The sequence below is a fragment of the Choloepus didactylus genome, chromosome 20 (genome assembly GCF_015220235.1).
Source record: "Choloepus didactylus isolate mChoDid1 chromosome 20, mChoDid1.pri, whole genome shotgun sequence".
NCBI classification, from domain to species: Eukaryota; Metazoa; Chordata; class Mammalia; order Pilosa; family Megalonychidae; genus Choloepus; species Choloepus didactylus.
In genome coordinates, this window is record NC_051326.1 from 23,602,735 (window position 1) to 23,623,445 (window position 20,711).

At 39.2% G+C, this 20,711-nt stretch overlaps 1 protein-coding gene across 7 annotated transcripts in view; it reads right to left on the minus strand.

Annotated features, from left to right (window-relative positions):
* The window catches only part of SH2D4A (SH2 domain containing 4A), a 71,978-nt gene that overhangs the window by 15,339 nt on the left and 35,928 nt on the right, over positions 1–20,711 (minus strand). For 5 of the 7 annotated variants that reach the window (XM_037813391.1, XM_037813394.1, XM_037813393.1 and 2 more), the window contains 2 exons: positions 14,283–14,493; positions 3,670–3,803 (listed from right to left, as the gene is read on the minus strand). In XM_037813391.1, coding sequence (XP_037669319.1) covers positions 3,670–3,803; positions 14,283–14,493 — 345 coding nt within the window. The remainder of the gene's footprint in view (positions 1–3,669; positions 3,804–14,282; positions 14,494–20,711) is intronic. The other 2 variants (XM_037813395.1, XM_037813392.1) reach the window with 1 other exon arrangement.

Sequence of the window (20,711 nt, forward strand, 5' to 3'; positions counted from 1 at the left end):
TAGCATTGATCGATTTATACAACTGCCAAAATATTGTTTTCACATGAATGCCCCAAAGGTATTTCAAACTCATCATATCCCCAGATGAACTCGTTGTTCTCCATTCTTTGCTCCCCTTCCCTAAATTTCCTCATCCTTCTATGCTACTTCTCTCAACTGATAGCAAGACCACCTTCTACCCAGTCACGAAAGCCAGAAATCCAATAGCCATCATTTCCCTTGTCCTCCCTTCCCCACTGCCATGCTTCCCAAATTAAACTAATTGCCTAGTCCTAGCAATTTACTTTCTTATTTATCCCCAGCTGCCACTACCTGAGCTCAGACCTTCATCACCTAATAATGCCTGGGTTATGTACAGTCTCCTCCCTGGTTTTACCCTGCCAGACATTCCATCCTCAAATCCTTTTTCCACATTGCTCTCTGTCTTCCCTTTGTCTACCCGATGACTCCCAATCATTCTTCAAAATCCAGCTCAGGCATCATCTCCTCTATAGGCATTGTCTGACTTCCCTCTTGACACTGACACAGACACATTAATTGCTGCTAGGCCTTATGTGTGTAAATTGCATTTGTTTACAGGCCCCTGCTCCCTAGAATTCCAGAGTCATTGCCTGATGACTTGCTATCAGCACCATTTGATGGAAATAAACAATTTATTGCATTTTTTTTATACTGGTAATCTGTGCTAAATCACAAAGTGACAGGTGGCACTGAAGCACTGATCTCCCACACCTCAAGAACAGAGCAGCACACAGTTATGCATTCCTCAGTGTAAAAGCTCTGCTCTTTTCTGACCTTAAAAGTCCCCTGCTACCAGTCTAGCTATGGCTTTGGTATTTCTACTCTTCCCTACAAATGTGGCTGAAATTTACAAATTAAATAAGTGTGCCCTAGAATGGCTATCATTGCAGACTGCAGATAATACTATGCTATTTCCTTTGAAAACACTGAGTTTTAAAGATGCCTCTGACCCACAAGTTCTGGATAGATCAATCAATTAAGATTTGGGATTAGTCAGCATTTTAGGACTATAAAACTTCAAACCTAGAAAGGACAGAAGAAATCAAATCATTAACTTTCTCGGTTTTCATAGAAGGAAACTGAAGCCCAGAGATGCCAAACGAGTTGCCCAGGGCTATACAGGATGTTGTATCAAAAAACTACCTGAAGAATTAAAGTTATTTCCCCAAAATCTGCATGATTAGTTCCCCATAGAGGAGTCATTTGATGGGGCTATCCTAATACCAGAAAACATATTACCTGGGCTACGCTACAAATTGTACATCCCTAGACTATTCACAGGAGACACAGATGCTCTACCTGCTGGCCAGGAATGGATCTGGATAATGAGTACAGGCTTCAAGAACACTGTAAATGCCATGATATTCAATATAATCCAAAGACCTCCATTCCAGTGTGTCTGACTCTTCTACTTTTCCTTGGGAGGAACCCAAAGCTTTAACTGGAAAGTAAATATCGATTCTTAAACAGGAGCATTAGCTGGGATGAAACTTCTCCAAGCAGCTTGAAATGCTCCTTCCACTTAAAACCTCTGTAGCGGTAATCGTAGCACTTGAAGGTTCTCTAACTACACAATCCCGACTCCCTAAATGCCCTGTCAACTTCCTGGAATCAGGAATCATTTTTGTTCTCCTGATCTCCATTCCCCACCCCCAACCCTGGCACCTGGCACAGTTCAGGGCATATTCTTATTGATCAACTGAATCTTCAAATCCTAACATCTAAGTGGTCAGATAGGTAAAATGCACCACTGGTCCATAGTATCATATTCAAATTTTAATTCATGGCTGAATTTTGCCACTTGGACTTTATAGAAAGCTTAATTAAGAGAAAAGAGTGAAAATATGAACTTTTGTGAGGTGAAAATTCATGGAGTATAAGACAAAATAAGAAAGATGATAAATAAAGAAAAGCTACTATACCAATATTTCAAAACAGAGCTCCTGATGAATAGTTACATTACAAAGAGATAAGAAATGATTCATCTTCTCTTCATCATGAAAACAAGTGAAATTTTATTATTTTCCCAAAACTGAAGATAATGATTTATAATGATTACATGGCTGTGTTCTTTTTAATTTATTTTGCTTATATTATGAATATGATAAATGTTTGAACAAATGATAATGAATCAATTACAATGACACATTAATACATTACCATACTTAAGACTCAAGAGTCTTATTTTTTACCAAAGCTGCAACTGGATTTTTAGTCCAACTTTGTCCTCCTAGCTTTCAGCAACAGTTTCAAATAGAACTGCCTGTTAAAGTACCAGGATTTACAGTAACTCCAACTAACATTTCCAATTTCTCACTCGGGGCCGTTAAACTAAACTACCAGCCCTGTAATCAAAGGTGACGGCATCTTCTGCCCACTGACATACAAAGTATACAGCGGCTGATTTTCTCTAAAAGGCACTATCAGACAGCAGAGATAGCCACAGCTAACGTGTAACTGGCCCGTCTTCTCGCTGTCGGTCTTCTGACACACAGTGCTGTCACTCTTTCTCCAAATGTCTTCAGAGCAGAACAGAAATGAAAGACGCTTACGACCTGGTCCTAGAAGGAGGAGGGGCCACTGCTGGGAATGGACAATTACCAAAGCCCGAATCGTCAAAGAACAGGTGTTTTCAGGGGAAATCGAATCATTCTGCTGTAATACTCCGAAAAAGCAACTCCTTAGCAGAAAGTCCAAAGCAAATATTTTTGTATTTTTTGGAAGAGTTTTCCATGCAATGTGTTAGGGAACTTACTTTTGGGGATACATTTATGTGTGAGATGAAATTATGTAAAAGGGAGAAGCCTTGAACATAATTCAAACAAAGGTACCCTTAGGACAAACATGCTTTGCAAGAAAACACTTTTGTTTTAAAGCACCTTTTGTTGTACATATAGTAAATTAATCCAGTTCAAACAAAGACCCTATGGAAGCCAATTTAGGCAAGAAGCAATATCCTATTCTTGAAATCCGAGAAACTGAGAGGTCAGTAAAGTGTAACCTGGGTAGACAGAAGGGTCTGAATTAATCAAGTTTCTTGGGTCAAATACAGAAATGTATTAGCTAACATTCACATTGCAGCCTTCACTACATACCAAAACAAGACTACAAAAGCACAGACTTTTCAAATTAAAGATCACAAAGTTCAACTCCGCCATTTAATAGATTAAAAAAATGAGGCTCAGAAAGAGAAAGAAAAGGATTTGCTTAAGGAGCTCACTCAACTAGTCAACTAGTTCTAATTTCAGACTTTTTGATGCTAAACCAGTACCATTCTCACCACACCTAAACAACCATAACTGACTCTCTGTAGGTGTTTCCAAGAAGTCGTCATTTGATGCAAGCCACAACCAAGTGCCCTCAAGGCAGGTCAACCAGAAGTTCTGCTTTTCCCACCCACCCTGAGGCATTTTACTTGAGGTGATAAATAGGCACAGGCTGTGAATGCTGGCTGCCTTCTAAATATGGCCAGTGAATGCAGCTCTCTGAGAAACCTTGGAAAAACCTGCTTTGTAAAGATAATCCAAAAGACTCTTCTTAGGCAACACAAATAAAAGGAAGTTTTGGGTTTTTTTCTGCCTTCTCGGTGGACTGGACAGTTTCATCTGCCATCAGACCAGGTTCCATTAAGGGATTGTTTGCACTCACCATGGAACCAGGGAGCAATGGCGTCTGAGGTTTTCTGATAGCCTGCTCGCAGCGGTAGCTGTTCCTCTTTAAACCATCGGATGATGTCCTCCTGGGCAGAGCTGGAAGCTGTCCTCGTCACTCCCTCATTTCTACTATTTGTAAAACAGTTTTAAATTAGATTTAACTAATTTGAAAATAATGCCCTAAAAAATCATATTTTTCTACACACACGTGTATATATAGAGAGATATATAGATATAGATAGATAGATACATTCACACACACAGTTGCAAACAAACATTATGTACATATAGACATTTCATGGTTTAATTACCCGGGCTGAGCTAATGAGAGGCTGGGCAGCTGGGTTCTGCCATCCTACAACTCAAGGACAGAAAATAGAAAGGAACATCAATCTGTTACTTTTACTTCCAGTCCTATGGGGCTAGTGAAGGGTATGAGCCACTGCTGTGTTAACACATGGATTTTAATTAGTTTTTAATATTAATTAGAAGCTCCATTAACTCCCAATTAAAATTTGAGAAATAAGCATTAAAAGTGAAGTACAACCCCAGCACTGTTTTCCTGGAGAGCATATATTTGGAAAAAAAGAAATCAAACGTAATAAAAAAATTCTTTCCTACTATTTTCATTATTTGATTTTCTCTTCTTTCTCTGTTTACACTAACCTGCCTGACTTGCTTTCCTCTCTCTCACACTTTGAAGAGGTTTAGTTCTGCTAAAAGACAGTCTCAGGAATACAAGGTACAAGAAAGAAGAGTGTGTGAGCACTGGTAAGAAAAAGATAAAGGCAGCAGAACAGTTTCGAAACAACTTCAGTAGCAGAACAAGTTCTGGGATGTAAATCAATTTCCATTACAAAAAGTTAACATTGCAATGTAATAAACATATTTACAAGTCCCACTCAACAGCCTACAGATTTTGAGCAGAATTCAATATAAAAACAACAACTAAGAATTTGGATAACCTACTGGAATTTCCCAGAATATACAATAACTTATGGCTCTTTATGATAACATATAGTACCATGAGTTACATATGGCATATATATTCATTCTCTCCCACACACATAATATCCCTCACAATTGCAGAGCACTTTGGAGAAAATACCCTGTAATTTTTGTACTTTCCTGGAGAGCTGGCATTGCATGCACATGAGACTATATGCTAAGTTCTCATGCTAGTTCCTAAATTAGGTTTTTTCCTTGGGAAGTCCTTGGAGATCAAGCAAAATTCCAAAGACAGTAGCAGAACTAGTCTCTGTCTTTTCCTAGGCTGGCTCCTAGCTGACCTTGTTCATTATTATTATTTTTTATTCATTTTATTGAGATATATTCACATACCACGCAGTCATACAAAACAAATCATACATTTGATTGTTCACAGTACCATTACGTAGTTGTACATTCATTACCAAAATCAATCCCCGACACCCTCATTACCACACACACAGAAATAACCAGAATAATAATTAAAGTGAAAAGGAGCAACTAAAGTAAAAAAGAACACTGGACGCCCTTGTCTGTTTGTTTCCTTCCCCCACCTTTCCACTCACCCATCCACAAACTAGACAAAGGGGAGCGTGATCCCTATGCCCCCCCCCCAATCCCACTGTCCCCCCTCATAAGCCACATTTTTATACAATTGTCTTCAAGATTCATGGGTTCTGGGTTGTAGTTTGATAGTTTCAGGTATCCACCACCAGCTACCCCAATTCATTAGAACCTAAAAAGGGTTGTCTAAAGTGTGCGTAAGAGTGCCCACCAGAGTGACCTCTCGGCTCCTTTTGGAATCTCTCTGCCACTGAAGCTTATTTCATTTCCTTTCACATCCCCCTTTTGGTCAAGAAGATGTTCTCCGTCCCACGATGCCAGGTCTACATTCCTCCCCGGGAGTCATATTCCACGTTGCCAGGGAGATTCACTCCCCTGGGTGTCTGATCCCACGTAGGGGGGAGGGCAGTGATTTCACCTTTCAAGTTGGCTTAGCTAGAGAGACAGGGCCACATCTGAGCAACAAAGAGGCATTCGGGAGGAGGCTCTTCGGCACTATTATAGGGAGGCCTAGCCTCTCCTTTGCGTCTTCCCAAGAGCAAATTCCGTGGTAGAGGGCTCAATCCATCAAACCACCAATCCCCTATGGCTGTGGGCATGTTAGCAACCATTGAGGTGGGGTAGGCAAATACCCCTGCATTCTCCACAGGCTCCTCAAGGGGGCTCTGCATAATTTTTTCGTTTTTTTTTTTTTTTTTTTTTACATATTTTTTTTCTAAATCAACTGTATGAAAAATAAAAAAATAAAAAAAAAAACATACAATAAAAGAACATTTCAAAGAGACCATAACAAGGGAGTAAGAAGAAGACAACTAACCTAAGATAACTACTTTACTTCCAACGTTTTCTTACTCTACCCCAAGAAAGTAACCTAATATAGCAACATTTCTGTGAACTTGGTCCTACTATACCCATCAGAAATTAACAGACCATAGTCATTCCTGGGCATTCCCAGAACATTAAATTTACCCATGATAGCTTATCTGTTCTTCTTGGATTATTGTTCCCCCTTCCTTAATTGCTCTCTATTGCTAGTTCCCCTACATTCTACATTATAAACCATTCATTTTACATTTTTCAAAGTTCACATTAGTGGTAGCATATAATATTTCTCTTTTTGTGCCTGGCTTATTTTGCTCAGCATTATGTCTTCAAGGTTCATCCATGTTGTCATATGTTTCACAACATCGTTCCTTCTTACTGCCGTGTAGTATTCCATCGTGTGTATATACCACATTTTATTTATCCACTCATCTGCTGAAGGACATTTGGGTTGTTTCCATCTCTTGGCAATTGTGAATAACGCTGCTATGAACATTGGCATGCAGATATCTGTTCGTGTCACTGCTCTCCGATCTTCCGAGTATATACTGAGAAGTGCAATCGCTGGATCAAAGGGTATCTCTATATCTAGTTTTCTAAGGAACTGCCAGACTGACTTCCAGAGTGGCTGAACCACTATACACTCCCACCAACAATGAATAAGAGTTCCAATTTCTCCACATCCCCTCCAGCATTTGTAGTTTCTTGTTTGTTTAATGGCAGCCATTCTAATCGGTGTGAGATGGTATCTCATTGTGGTCTTAATTTGCATCTCTCTAATAGCTAGTGAAGCTGAACATTTTTTCATGTGTTTCTTGGCCATTTGCATTTCCTTTTCACAGAACTCTCTTTTCATATCTATTGCCCATTTTATAATTGGCCTGTCTGTACTATCGTCATTGAGTTGTAGGATTTCTTTACATATGCAAGTTATCAGTCTTTTGTCAGATACATGGTTTCCAAAAATTTTTTCCCATTGAGTTGGCTGCCTCTTTACCTTTTTGAGAAATTCCTTTGAGGTACAGAAACTTCTAAGCTTGAGGAGTTCCCATTTATCTATTTTTTCTTTTGTTGCTTGTGCTTCGGGTGTAAAGTCTAGGAGGTGGCCACCTAATACAGGGTCTTGAAGATGTTTTCCTACATTATCTTCTAGGAGTTTTATGGTGCCTTCTTTTATATTGAGATCTTTGGTCCATTTTGAGTTAATTTTTCTGTAGGGTGTGAGGTAGGGGTCCTCTTTCATTCTTTTGGATATGGATATCCAACTCTCCCAGCCCCATTTGTTGAATAGACCATTATGACTCAGTTCAGTGACTTTGGGGGCCTTATCAAAGATCAGTCGGCCATAGATCTGAGGGTCTATCTCTGAATTCTCAATTCGATTCCATTGATCTATATGTCTATCTTTGTGCCAGTACCATGCTGTTTTGGCAACTGTGGCTTTATAATAAGCTTCAAAGTCAGGGAGTGTAAGTCCTCCCACTTCATTTTTCTTTTTTAGAGTGTCCTTAGCAATTCGAGGCATCTTCCCTTTCCAAATAAATTTGATAACTAGCTTTCCCAAGTCTGCAAAGTAGGTTGTTGGAATTTTGATTGGGATTGCATTGAATCTGTAGATGAGTTTGGGTAGAATTGACATCTTAATGACATTTAGCCTTCCTATCCATGAACATGGAATATTTTTCCATCTTTTAAGATCCCCTTCTATTTCTTTTAGTAGAGTTGTGTAGTTTTCTTTGTATAGGTCTTTTACATCTTTGGTTAAGTTTATCCCTAGGTACTTGATTTTTTTAGTTGCTATTGAAAATGGTATCTTTTTCTTGAGTGTCTCTTCAGTTTCTTCATTTCTAGCATATAGAAACATTACTGACTTGTGTGCATTAATCTTGTATCCTGCTACTTTGCTAAATTTGTTTATTAGCTCTAGTAGCTGTATCGTCGATTTCTCAGGGTTTTCCAGATATAAGATCATATCATCTGCAAACAATGACAGTTTTACTTCTTCCTTTCCAATTTGTATGCCTTTTATTTCTTTGTCTTGCCGGATTGCCCTGGCTAGCACTTCTAGCACAATGTTGAATAACAGTGGTGATAGCGGGCATCCTTGTCTTGTTCCTGATCTTAGGGGGAAGGCTTTCAGTCTCTCACCATTGAGTACTATGCTGGCTGTGGGTTTTTCATATATGCTCTTTATCATATTGAGGAAGTTTCCTTCAATTCCTACCTTTTGAAGTGTTTTTATCAAAAAGGGATGTTGGACTTTGGAGAATGTTTTTTCAGCATCTATTGAGATGATCATTTGATTTTTCCCTTTTGATTTGTTAATGTGTTGTAATACATTGATTGATTTTCTTATGTTGAACCATCCTTGCATGCCTGGAATGAACCCCACTTGGTCATGGTGTATGATTTTTTTAATGTGTCTTTGGATTCGATTTGCAAGTATTTTGTTGAGGATTTTTGCATCTATATTCATTAGGGAGATTGGCTGGTAGTTTTCCTTTTTTGTAGCATCTTTGCCTGGTTTTGGTATTAGATTGATGTTAGCTTCATAAAATGAGTTAGGTAGTGTTCCATTTTGTTCAATGTTTTGAAAGAGTTTAAGTAAGATTGGTGTCAGTTCTTTCTGGAAAGTTTCGTAGAATTCTGCTGTGAAGCCATCTGGCTCTGGGCATTTATTTATGGGAAGCTTTTTGATGACTGATGGGATACCTTTGATTGTGATTGGTTGGTTGAGGTCTTCCGTTTCTTCTCTGGTCAGTCTAGGTTGTTCATATGTTTCCAGGAAATTGTCCATTTCCTCTACATTATCCAGTTGGTTGCCATACAGTTGTTCATAGTACCTTCTTATAATTTTTTTAATTTCCTCGGGATCTGCAGTAATGTCACCTTTCTCATTCATTATTTTGTTTATATGGGTCTTCTCTCTTTTTGATTTTGTCAGTCTAGCTAGGGGCTTGTCAATCTTGTTGATCTTCTCAAAGAACCAACTTTTGGTGATATTTATCCTCTCTATTGTTTTTTTGTTCTCTATGTCATTTATTTCGGCTTTAATCCTTGTTATTTCTTTTCTTCTACTTGGTTTAGGATTGGTTTGCTGTTCATTTTCTAGCTTTTTCAGTTGATCCATTAGTTCCTTGATTTTGGCTCCTTCTTCCTTTCTAATATATGCGTTTAGTACTATAAATTTCCCCCTCAGTACTGCTTTTGCTGCATCCCATAGGTTTTGATATGTTGTGTTCTCATTTTCATTCGTCTCTATATATTTAGCAATTTCTCTTGCTATTTCTTCTTTAACCCACTGATTGTTTAGGAGTGTGTTGTTTCACCTCCAGGTGTTTGTGAATTTTCTAAGTCTCTGATGGTTATTGACTTCTAATTGTATTCCATTGCGGTCAGAGAATGTGCTTTGAATAACTTCAATCTTTTTAAATTTACTGAGGCTTGTTTTATGTCCCAGCATATGATCTATTCTGGAGAAAGTTCCATGAGCACTAGAGAAGTATGTGTATCCTGGTGGTTTGGGATGTAATGTTCTATATATGTCTGTTAAATCCAATTCATTTATCAGATTTAGGTTTTCAATTTCCGTATTGGTCTTGTGTCTGGTTGATCTATCTATAAGAGAGAGTGATGTGTTGAAGTCTCCCACAATTATTGTGGAAACATCAATTGCTTCCTTTAGTTTTGCCAGTGTTTCTCTCATGTATTTTGTGGCACCTTGATTGGGTGCATAAACATTTATGATTGTTATTTCTTCTTGTTGAATTGTCCCTTTTATTAGTATGTAGTGACCTTCTTTGTCTCTCAAAATATCCCTGCATTTAAAGTCTATTTTATCTGAGATTAATATTGCTACACCTTCTTTCTTTTGGCTATACCTGGCATGAAGTATTTTTTCCATCCTTCCACTTTCAATTTCTTTTTGTCCCTGTGTCTAAGATGAGTCTCTTGTATGCAGCATATTGATGGTTCATTTTTTTTGATCCATTCTGCAAATCTATACCTTTTAATTGGTGAGTTTAATCCATTTACATTCAACGTTATAACCATGAAGGCATTTCTTGAATCAGCCATCTTATCCTTTGGTTTATGTTTGTCATATATATTTTTCCCTCTCTCTATTAATAGCCTTTAATGTACCCATACCGAATCTCTTTAGTACTGAACCGTTCTCCATGTCTCTCTGTCTTTTCTTTGTTTCTCTGTCTGTAGGGCTCCCTTTAGTATCTCCAGTAGGGCAGGCCTCTTGTTAGCAAATTCTCCCAGCATTTGTTTGTCTGTGAAAAATTGAAGCTCTCCCTCAAATTTGAAGGAGAGCTTTGCTGGATAAAGTATTCTTGGTTGGAAATTTTTCTCACTCAGAATTTTAAATATGTCGTGCCACTGCCTTCTCGCCTCCATGGTGGCTGCTGAGTAGTCACTACTTAGTCTTATGCTGTTTCCTTTGTATGTGGTGAATTGCTTTTCTCTTGCTGCTTTCAGAACTTGCTCCTTCTCTTCCATATTTGACAGTGTGATCAGAATATGTCTCGGAGTGGGTTTATTTGGATTTATTCTATTTGGAGTTCGCTGGGCATTTATGATTTGTGTATTTATGTTGTTTAGAAGATTTGGGAAGTTTTCCCCAACAATTTCTTTGAATACTCTTCCTAGACCTTTACCCTTTTCTTCTCCTTCTGGAACACCAATGAGTCTTATATTTTGACATTTTATATTATCTATCAAATCCCTGAGGTCCATTTAGATTTTTTCAATTTTATTCCCCATTCTTTCTTTTGTGCTTTCATTTTCCATTCTGTCATCATTCAGGTCACTGATTCGTTGTTCAACTTCCTCTAGTCTTGTACTATGGGTATCCAGAATCTTTTTAATTTGGTCAACAGTTTTTTTAATTTCCATAAGATCTATTTTTTTATTTAGTCTTGCAATGTCTTCTTTATGCTCTTCTAGGGTCTTCTTGATGTCCTTTATATCCTGTTCCATGCTCTTCTTGACGTCCTTTATATCCTGTGCCATGGTCTCATTGTTCATCTTTAGTTCTTTAATTAGTTGCTCTAAGTACTGTATTTCTTCTGATCTTTTGATTTGGGTGCTTGGGCTTGGGTTATCCATATCTTCTGGTTTTTTCATATGCTTTAAAATTTTCTGTTGTTTTTGGCCTCTTGGCATTTGCTTAACTTGGTAGGGTTCTTTTAGGATCCGTACACCAACTGAAATCCTTATCTCTAATTTGTCAGGTCTACAGCTTCGTGGAGTACACTTTCTGTGACTAACCAGCAGGTGTCGTCCGCGAGCCACCTGTTCCCCTCAAGGCAGTTCTCCCCCGCTTTGCCTCTGTGGTGAGTAGGGTAGTAAGTCTTATGTGGTCCAGCTGGTGTACCAAGCTTGTGTGTGCAGTTGGTGTTGCCAGCCCTGTATAAGGGGCGTGTGTCTGGGCAGTCAGGGAGGGGGGCGGCTCTAACAACCAAATCTCCCTGGTGTTCCTGGAGTTTTAAAGCTGCTGCAATAGTCTAATCCTTCAGTTCAGTCCTGCCACAGTTTGTCTCTGCCACTGACCCACAAGTCCTTGGTATTGGTGTATGGTCCCTGAGACTTGCGAGTGGGTCCCTCTTCCAGGCCTTGCACCCCCTGGTCCTCTGTTGAGGGATGACTGTGCTATGTCACAGGTGAGTGCCGTCCCCCCAGGGTGGTTCTGGGCTGCCAGTCTGTGTAGGGATGCTCCTAGTCTGCTGAAATGATGTCTGAATGGGGCTTGTTAACTCCCACTGCTCCACCTTCCCAAGTCTGGGACAACCAGCTGAGGGTGCAGGGAAGGCTAATGTCCATGCCCAATTTTGTCATGTATGCGTGTTATTTGAAGCACTTCCGTCACACTGGGTTGTATGGGGCAGCTCTGGGCTATGGGGCTGCTGATGGCCAGGAGTGTTTCCTGTCCACCAGGATGATGGCTGTAAGAGGATGCCCCCCTTTTCTTGGAAATTTGTGGTGTTTAGTGAATTTTCTCAGCCACTGGATTATTGCCTTTTGTCTCAGAGCTCTCAGTTCTGCTCTTGTCTTGACCTGCCCAAATTGCAAGTCTTTGAGGCTTTCTGTATTGGGCTTCTTAGAGTAATTGTTTTAGAAAATGAAAAAAAGATAAAAAAAAAAAAGAAAAAAAAGAAAAAAAAAAAAAGGGGGCCCTCCTGGCATACCTAATGTGTTATTGAAATGCTAAGAGACAAAGCAATTAGGGCTATTAAGGAAAGATCCAGGGGGCAGAGAGATCAGTTTTTCTTTGGGTTTTGCAAATGAGCCTGCAGGGCCTGAGCTCTGCCCTTCCCCTTTCTATGTTCACCAGAACTCCAAAAAGTATCCGCTTTTGAGTTTGTCTTGCTGTTTTTTTGCTATGCCTGTCTCCTCTCTGCTGGGCTGGCTACTCTCAGATTCTCTGGTGGCTGGTCTCAGTCTATCTATGGTTGGAGTCTGGATCAGCAGAATGAGTTTCCGGTAAGAGCTGCCACTGCAGTTCTCCCTTCTCCTTCCCGGAGCTGACAGCCCCTCCTCCCATGGGACTGAGCCTGGCAGGGAGGGGCGTGGGTCCCCTGGCCGCAAAAAATTACAGCTTTTGCTGATCTCAGCAGTTCCACATTCATGAGTGTTGTATGAAGTATGTCCAAGGTCAGATTGCTCTGCAGTGTCCAGTCCACGCAGTTCCTGGCTTTCTACCTACTTCCCTGGAGGAGTAACTAAAACATACACCTCACCAATCCACCGTCTTGTTCATTATTTTTTAAAGTCCCAACCCTGAAACCATCCAATCTGGCCGACTCACAAGAAGCACTTCACGCAGCGTCTTAAGTTGGAAAAATGAGCTAAGTGAGCACAGCTTAAAATAAGAATTGCCCTTTTTAAAAGCCACCTTCGTTGCTGTCAATCATATAGTGTCCTCTAAAAATACTGTGGGAAAGGGACATATTGCAAGTTGTATTTCCATGCTACCCTTAGAAGAGGCTGGAGAACAGGAGTGAGTTCCTGGAAAACAGCCATGCTGAGGATCTGTGACCAACGTGCCTTCACAGCAGACAAGCGTCAGGGCTGGGGCCACGTTCCAAAGGCTCACGCGCCCTTCTGTGACCTGTTCACAAAACTGCATGCACCATCCATTTCCTGATTATCTTTCTTACTTTGTGGTCCATAAGAAAAAATCATTCCCCAAACTGTCATGTTGTAGAATAAGGTCAATTAGTGTTGGTTCAAAGTCCCCAGATGGAACCTTTCAATTGAGGAAGCAGAAATAATTACAGCAGAGAAAAAGTTCCACCTTCACTTTTCACTTTCTGTCTGAGGTCATAATCCCTGTTCCAAACACACACACACACACACACACACAACCTGGAAGATAACTACTGACTTCCTGACTTCAAGCAAAGGGAGATTTTTGTTTATTTTTCATTTCTACTTACTCTCAATAGAGAAGTTTTAAATTTTTTCTTTCAAAATAAATCTCCATGTTTTTATTATAGAATATGAAAAAAATAATGTAATACAAAGAACCAGGAAGAATATAATTTTATCATCAGTAAACATAAGGGATAGGGGGTTTCTGCTGTCCCATCACTACAGGGATTTGTCAAAACAAATTATTCTTGTCAATTCCCCCCATAGCCTAGGAGTCAAAGGTACCATTACCCTCAAATAAACTATATATTCAAAAAAGGAACATTTCCATATTCTCTAATGATTAACTTAGCTATGTATCCCAGAATGAGAATTACCATTAAACCTTTAATCCTCAGCAATGAAAATCTAGTTCCTACTGATCACATGAGAATCAGCAAGCCCCTGATATTCTTTTACTCCAAGTGGTCTTGGGTATTGATGAAAACCAGTCATTTTCTCTTTTCTCCTCACCAGTTCACCTGCTACCACTGGGTGCAGCAGCATAGGAAGTTATTAATAATCAGCAAACCCGCTCATAGGGACAGAAGGAGCTCAAAGGAGACACAGCATCCTAGTTCAATGTCATCTTCACTATATTTTTGGATATACTAACTATAACAACTGTGGCTATTTCAAAGATAAAAGGGAAAGAATTCCAGACCAGGAGTCTCAGGAAGACAGTGTTTCAAGGTGAGGCTGAGTTCAATTACACACTGAGCCTGCTGGTCCTGCCTTCCCCATGGCCAGTCAAGCAGTTTGCCCTTGATCGACCCATTTCAACACTTATCTAAAGCCATCTGAGTGGCTTCTTACCTAAGAGGCTTTCTAGCATATCCCACTGTGTATAGGAAATGAGGCTTGGGTGGAAGGGGGGGTCTTTTTGGTTTCTGTGCAACACTTGGGGGGCTCTGCAGTCCCTCACTGCTTCTTCCTTTTTGGGCCGCTAGGGATAACCTCTTGTAGTCTTCCCGAGCTTGTTTAGCCAAGGAGCGTCTCTTCTCATCAGCTGCTTTGGATTTTCGCACTAGAAAAACAATGGAAATAAGAAGCTTCATCAACCCATCAAGACGATTAGAAGAATCAGCATCGCATAATAGTGAAAAAAGCAGGCTCTCAGCTGATTTAATCATCTGCTTATTATAAGGAACAATCACTATCAATATCTATTATTCAGATAGTTAAGGCTGCAGATTCACAACTGCCCAGCTCTTGCTGCAGAATTCCTGTCTATATGGGAGTATGGGGGTTTTCGGAGAGGAAGAGAGGAGGAGGAGGAGGAAGGGATGAGATGGAAGTGGAGAAAAGTGTGTACAAGAATTGTCTGCAGTTGGCAAGACCATTTGATGAGTCACAGCCTGAAGGTGAGGATTAAGTTAACAGGGGCATTTTAATAAGAAGTAATTGTTACATCCCTCACATGTGTATTCAGGATGTAATGTGCCCTGAGCCACTAGCAAAGATCAGGCCGTCGAATGGCACATGGCTGTGGACTGGGTGACAGAGCAGCCAGGCTCACCTGAGAGTAGACTGAGAGCCTACCAGGAACTGAACCAAGTATCAACTGGCCTGCCAGACAAGAAAAAAAAGTGATCCTTAGCCACCGACAACTGTAGATCATGCTGGCACATATTTAATGTTGCTTTGTAAGATAGAGGTTTTTGTTGTTTGTTTGTTTTTGTTTTTTAGCAAGATGGTGTTAAAGGACTCCACAGCAGTATATAAAACACTAATATAAAATAAGTTTTATTCAGTGTATTAACTAAAGGCATTATTGGTAAAATCCTGTTGTTTTCTTACTTCAAACAGATGCCAAAAATATTCCATTACACTAAGAATTAACTGCATACAACAGGAAGGCTACTGATACCATCTTACAAATATTTTCATTTCACAAAAACTGCAATTTTAATGGCATTTGTCATAATGGGATTGCAGACCAATTTAGGCTTCTCATCATCCTGCAAATACTGCTACTCCTGTTCTCTTCCTCAAGCTATGGCAAGAGATCATCTGGTGGTAAAGGCTTCAGTGTCCTGAGTCAGAAGGAAACCCTAATTCTATTTCAAACAAGAATTTTTCTAGCATTCTTGAGCATTCTGTGCTCTGCCATTATTTGCACTTATTTCTTCTTCTATGAGGTTTGTTTCTGGCAGTACTAATTTAAAAGTGAGCCAGGGACAGTAAGGGGCAAGATGGTGGCATAGAGAGGAGTGGAATTTAGTCAGTCCCCTGGAGCAACTAATAAACAACCACAAACAACTAGTAAATAATTTGGAATAACTGCTGGGAGACAACCATGACTGTCCACACATTGTACACCAACCCGGATTGGGAGGAACGCTTGAGATTGCAGCATAAAATCTGCAAGTAAAAATTGCAGAACCATGCCAGGAGCCCCCTCCCCCCACAGCAGGCTGAGCTGCAGGATTTTGCTGTAGTAGATTGACCTTAAAGAACCAGCAGACTCTTCTGTCCCTGGAGGGGGAGTCCAGAAGACCAGGGGTTACCTCTGGCTGACAAGTGAAACTGGGGAGCCGTGTACTGGCTCCAAAAGGGGGCTTTCTGTCCCTTTTTCTCTCTCTCAACCTGAGGGGCTCAGAGGAGAAAGCCTCAGCCATTTTCAGTCACAGTGCTCTGACCCAGACAAGGGTGGAGATAACAGAGTCAGAGAGACAATTCAAATGCACATGATAACTCCCTACGGGGTGTATCTTCCCTAAGAGTAAGGAGGTGGGACCCAGTTTTCCCTTCAGAACCAGACCACAGAGCCTGGGGGAAAACAGCCAAAAGAGAAACTGAAGGGGCCACATCTCCTTACACCAGTCGGGAGCGACAGGCTGACAGGCGCCACATGCTGGGCAGGTTAGGAAAAGCACAGCAACTGGAAAGTTCACAGGAAAGTCTATCATTTCTCTAAGACACACCCTGAATATAACCCCATTCTGAGACCTGAACCCGTGCTGGTCTGGGAAAATCTGATTGGGGTATGCAAGGAAACCAGATGCCTAGACAACAGAAAACTACAATCTACACTAGGAAAAATGAAGATATGGCCCAGTCAAAGGAACAAACTTACACCTCAATCAAGATACAGTTGAGATATTGTTTCACTTTAATTAAAACAATCTATTAAAGATTTTCAAAGAAATATGCTAAATCAAATCAAAAAGCAAATAATTTCAGGGAAGAAATAACAAAAGAGATGAAGGCTATAAAGAAAACACCGGTTGAACATAAGGTAGAAATCGCAAATTTGAAAAAACAACTGGCAGAATCTATGGAAATGAAAGGCACAACACGTGAGATGAAAAACACAATGGAGACATACAACAGCAGATCTCAAGAGGCAGAAGAAAACACTCAGGAACTGGAGAACAAGACACCTGAAATCCTATACACAAAAGAACAGATAGGGAAAAGAATGGAAAAATATGAACAATGTCTCAGGGAAGTGAATGAAAACATGAAGTACATGAATGTACATGTCATGGATGTCCCAGAAGGAGAAGAGAAGGGAAAATGGGCAGAAGCAATAATATAGGAAATAATCAAAGAAAATTTCCCATCTCTTATGAAAGACATAAAATTACAGATCCAAGAAGCACAGCCTACCCCAAACAATAGATCTGAATAGACCTACGCCAAGACACTTAAAAAACAGATTATCAAACGTCAAAGACAAAGAGAGAATCCTGAAAACAGCAAGAGAAAAGCAATCCATCACATACAAAGGAAATTTGGTAAGTCTATGTGTGGATTTCTCAGTAGAAACCATGGAGTCAAGAAGGAAGTGGTGTGATATATTTAAGATACTGAAAGAGAAAAACCACCAACCAAGAATCCTGTATCTAGCAAAACTATCCTTCAAATATGAGGGAGACTTTAAAATATTCCTTGACAGAAAACGAGAGAGTGTGTGAACAAGATACCTGCACTATAGGAAATACTAAAGAGAGCACTACAGACAGATAGGAAAAGACAGGAGTGAGAGATTTGGAACACAATTTTGGGTGACAGTAGCACAGCAATGTAAGTACAGTGAACAAAGATGACTGTCAATATGGTTAAAAGAGGAAGGTTAGGAGCATGTGGGACACCAGAAGGAAAAAGGAAAGATAAAGACTGGGACTGTATAACTCAGTGAAACCTAGAGTGCTCAACAATTGTGATAAAATATACAAATATGTTTTTACGTGAGGGAGAACAAATGAATGTCAACCTTGCAAGGTGTTAAAAATAGGGAGGTATTGGGGAAAAAATACAATCAATGCAAATTAGAGACTATAGTTAACAGAAACATTGCACTATGCGTCCTTTAATGCAACAAAGGCAATATACCAAAGCTAAATGCTTACAAGAGGGGGACATAAGGGAGGGGTATGGGACTCTCAGCATTGGTGATGTTGTCTGACTCTTTTATTCTACTTTAGTTTAATTCTATATCTCCTTTTGTTGCTTTTTAGTTTTTATGTTTTTTTTTCTTTCTTTTTCTTTTTCTTTTGTCTCTCTACCTTCTTTGACTCTTCCTCCTCCTTTGTGGAAGAAACAGAGATGTCATTATATAGATAGTGGTGATGGTGGTGAATACATACATATGTGACTGTACAGGGAACCACTGATTGTTTACTTAGGACGGAAAATGTGGTGGGTGAACAAAACTGTCTTAAAAAAAAAAAACAACAGATTGATGAAGAAACCTTGAGAGCACTACATTGAGTGAAATAAGTCAGATACATAAGGACAAATATTGTATGGTCTCACTGATATGAACGAATTATAATATGGAAACACATAGACATAAAATATAAGTTAACAGGATACAGAACAAGGCTAAAGAATGGGGAGCGATTGCTTATTATGAGAACGTTCAACTAGGCTGAACTTAAGTGTTTGGAAGTGGACAGAGGTGATGGTAACATGTTATTGTGAGAATAACTAACAGTGCTGAATAGTGTATGAATGTAGTGGAAAGGGGAAACTTAGAGTCACGTATGTCACCAGAAGGAAAGTTGGAGGTTAAAAGATGGGAATATATAAAACAGTAAATCTTGTGGTGGACAAAGTCCATGATTAGCTGTACAAATATTAGAAATCTCTTTCATGAACTAGAACAAATGTATGACACCATAACTAGAAGTTAATAATAGAGGGGTGTATAGGGAAAAATATATAGCTATTGCAAATGATGTACTACAGTTAACAGTATTTTAACATTATTTCATCAACAGTAACAAATGTACTATACCAATACTATGAGTCAATAATGGAGGGGGTGGTGGTTGGGGTATGGGAGGAATTGAGTTTTCTTTTTCTGTCTTTCTTTTCTGGAGTAATGAAAATGTTCTAAAAATTAGAAAAAAAATTAATTGTGGTGATGGATGCACGGCTGTAGGATGGTACCATGAGCAACTGACTGTGTACTTTGGATCTTTGGATAATTGTATGGTATGTGAACAATCTCAATAAAATTAAATTTAAAAAAAAAAGTGAGCCAGGATTGTTAGTGGGAATGAAAAATGGTACAGCTGTGTGGAAAACAGTTTGGCGGTTCCTCAAAAAGTTAAGGATAAAATTACCATATGACCCGGCAATCCCCCTTCTAAGTATATACCAAAAAGAATTAAAATATGCCTAGTTCCTTCAGTTGTGCAGTTAGGTCTTTGATTTTAACTCTTTCTTCTTTTTTAATTTAAGCATTTAGGGCTATACCTTTCCCTCTCAGCACTGCCTTCGCTGCATCCCACAAGTTTTGATACACAGTATTGTGTTCTCTTTTTCATTCATCTTAAAATATTTACTAATAGCCCTTGCAATTTCTTCTTTGACCCACTGATTGTTTACATGTGTCATTTAACTTCCATATATTTGTGGATTTTCCAGTTCTCTGCCTGTTATTGATTTCCAGTTTCATTTCATTATGGTCAGAGAAGATGCTTTGTATAATTTCAGTCTATTTAAATTTATTGAGACCTGTTCTGTGACCCAACATGTGGTCTATCCTGGAGAGTGATCCATACGCACTTCAAAAAAAAAATGTATATCCTGCTATTTTGAGGTGCAATGTTCTGTACATGTCTGTTAGGTCTAGTTTGCTTATCACATTATTCAAGTTTTCTGTTTCGTTATTGATCTTCTGTGAGACATTCTGTCTATTGATGAGACTGGTGTATTGGAATGTTAGGGTGGATTTATCATGGAAGTCCTGCTCAAACATCCCAGCATGTCCAGAGGACACACCTTTTACCAGGACTGTGAGGAATAGGTTTGTGAGACTAGCTCCATCATCCCTGAAGAGCTCTGTAGTCGCCCTTCTCTGTAGGTCTGTTGGTCAGATATTACTGTGGGAACTGCTGTCACTGAGCTGGAATCCTTAAACACAATGGGGATAATCAGATCTTGAGTTGGCAGAAGCCACATGGCAGCAGTTAATTGCCAAAGACAAGGTGGGCATGGCTACCATAATGGACAGCAGGCTCAAAGCAGCCTAAGAGCTAATGGCTAATTTGTACAGAATTTCCATTTGGGTTGATTGTAAAGTTCTGGAAATGGATGGTGGTGACAGTAGCACAACATTGTAAGTGTAATTAACAGCAATGAATTACATATGTGATTGTGATTAAAAGGGGAAATTTTAGGTCATATATATGTTTCTAGAATAAAAACTAAAATATAAAACATAGGATTGTTCAACACAGTGAACCCTATTGTAGATGATGGACTATAGTTAACGGTACAATTATAAGGATGTTGTTTCATGAATTAGAACAAATGTACCAAACTAATGTGAGGCATTAATAATAAGGTGGCATATTGGGGGAAAATACACCCTAATGTAAACAATGGGCTACAGTTAATAGTGCAATTATGATATTCTTACATCAGTTGTAATAAAGGTACCACACTAATGCAAAGTGTTAATAATAGGGAGGTGGGATATATGAGAATGTTGTATTTTTACATGATTTTCCTGTAAATGTAGAACTTCTCATTAAAAAATTAAATAAAAATGCAATGGAATAAGAATAAGGTGGGATAATGATATAAAAAAGAAAGTATCATATATGTTCTCCCAGATCATTAAACACTCTTTGAAAACATGATTTTTCAGAGCTATAAACCATTCCATCATATAGATATATCATACTTTTGATGGTGCAAAGATGAATTGAGAGCCATTCTTCCATTCGACAAGTAACTTGCAAGCATTCAATTAATAATTTAGTTACAACATCTCTCAACCAC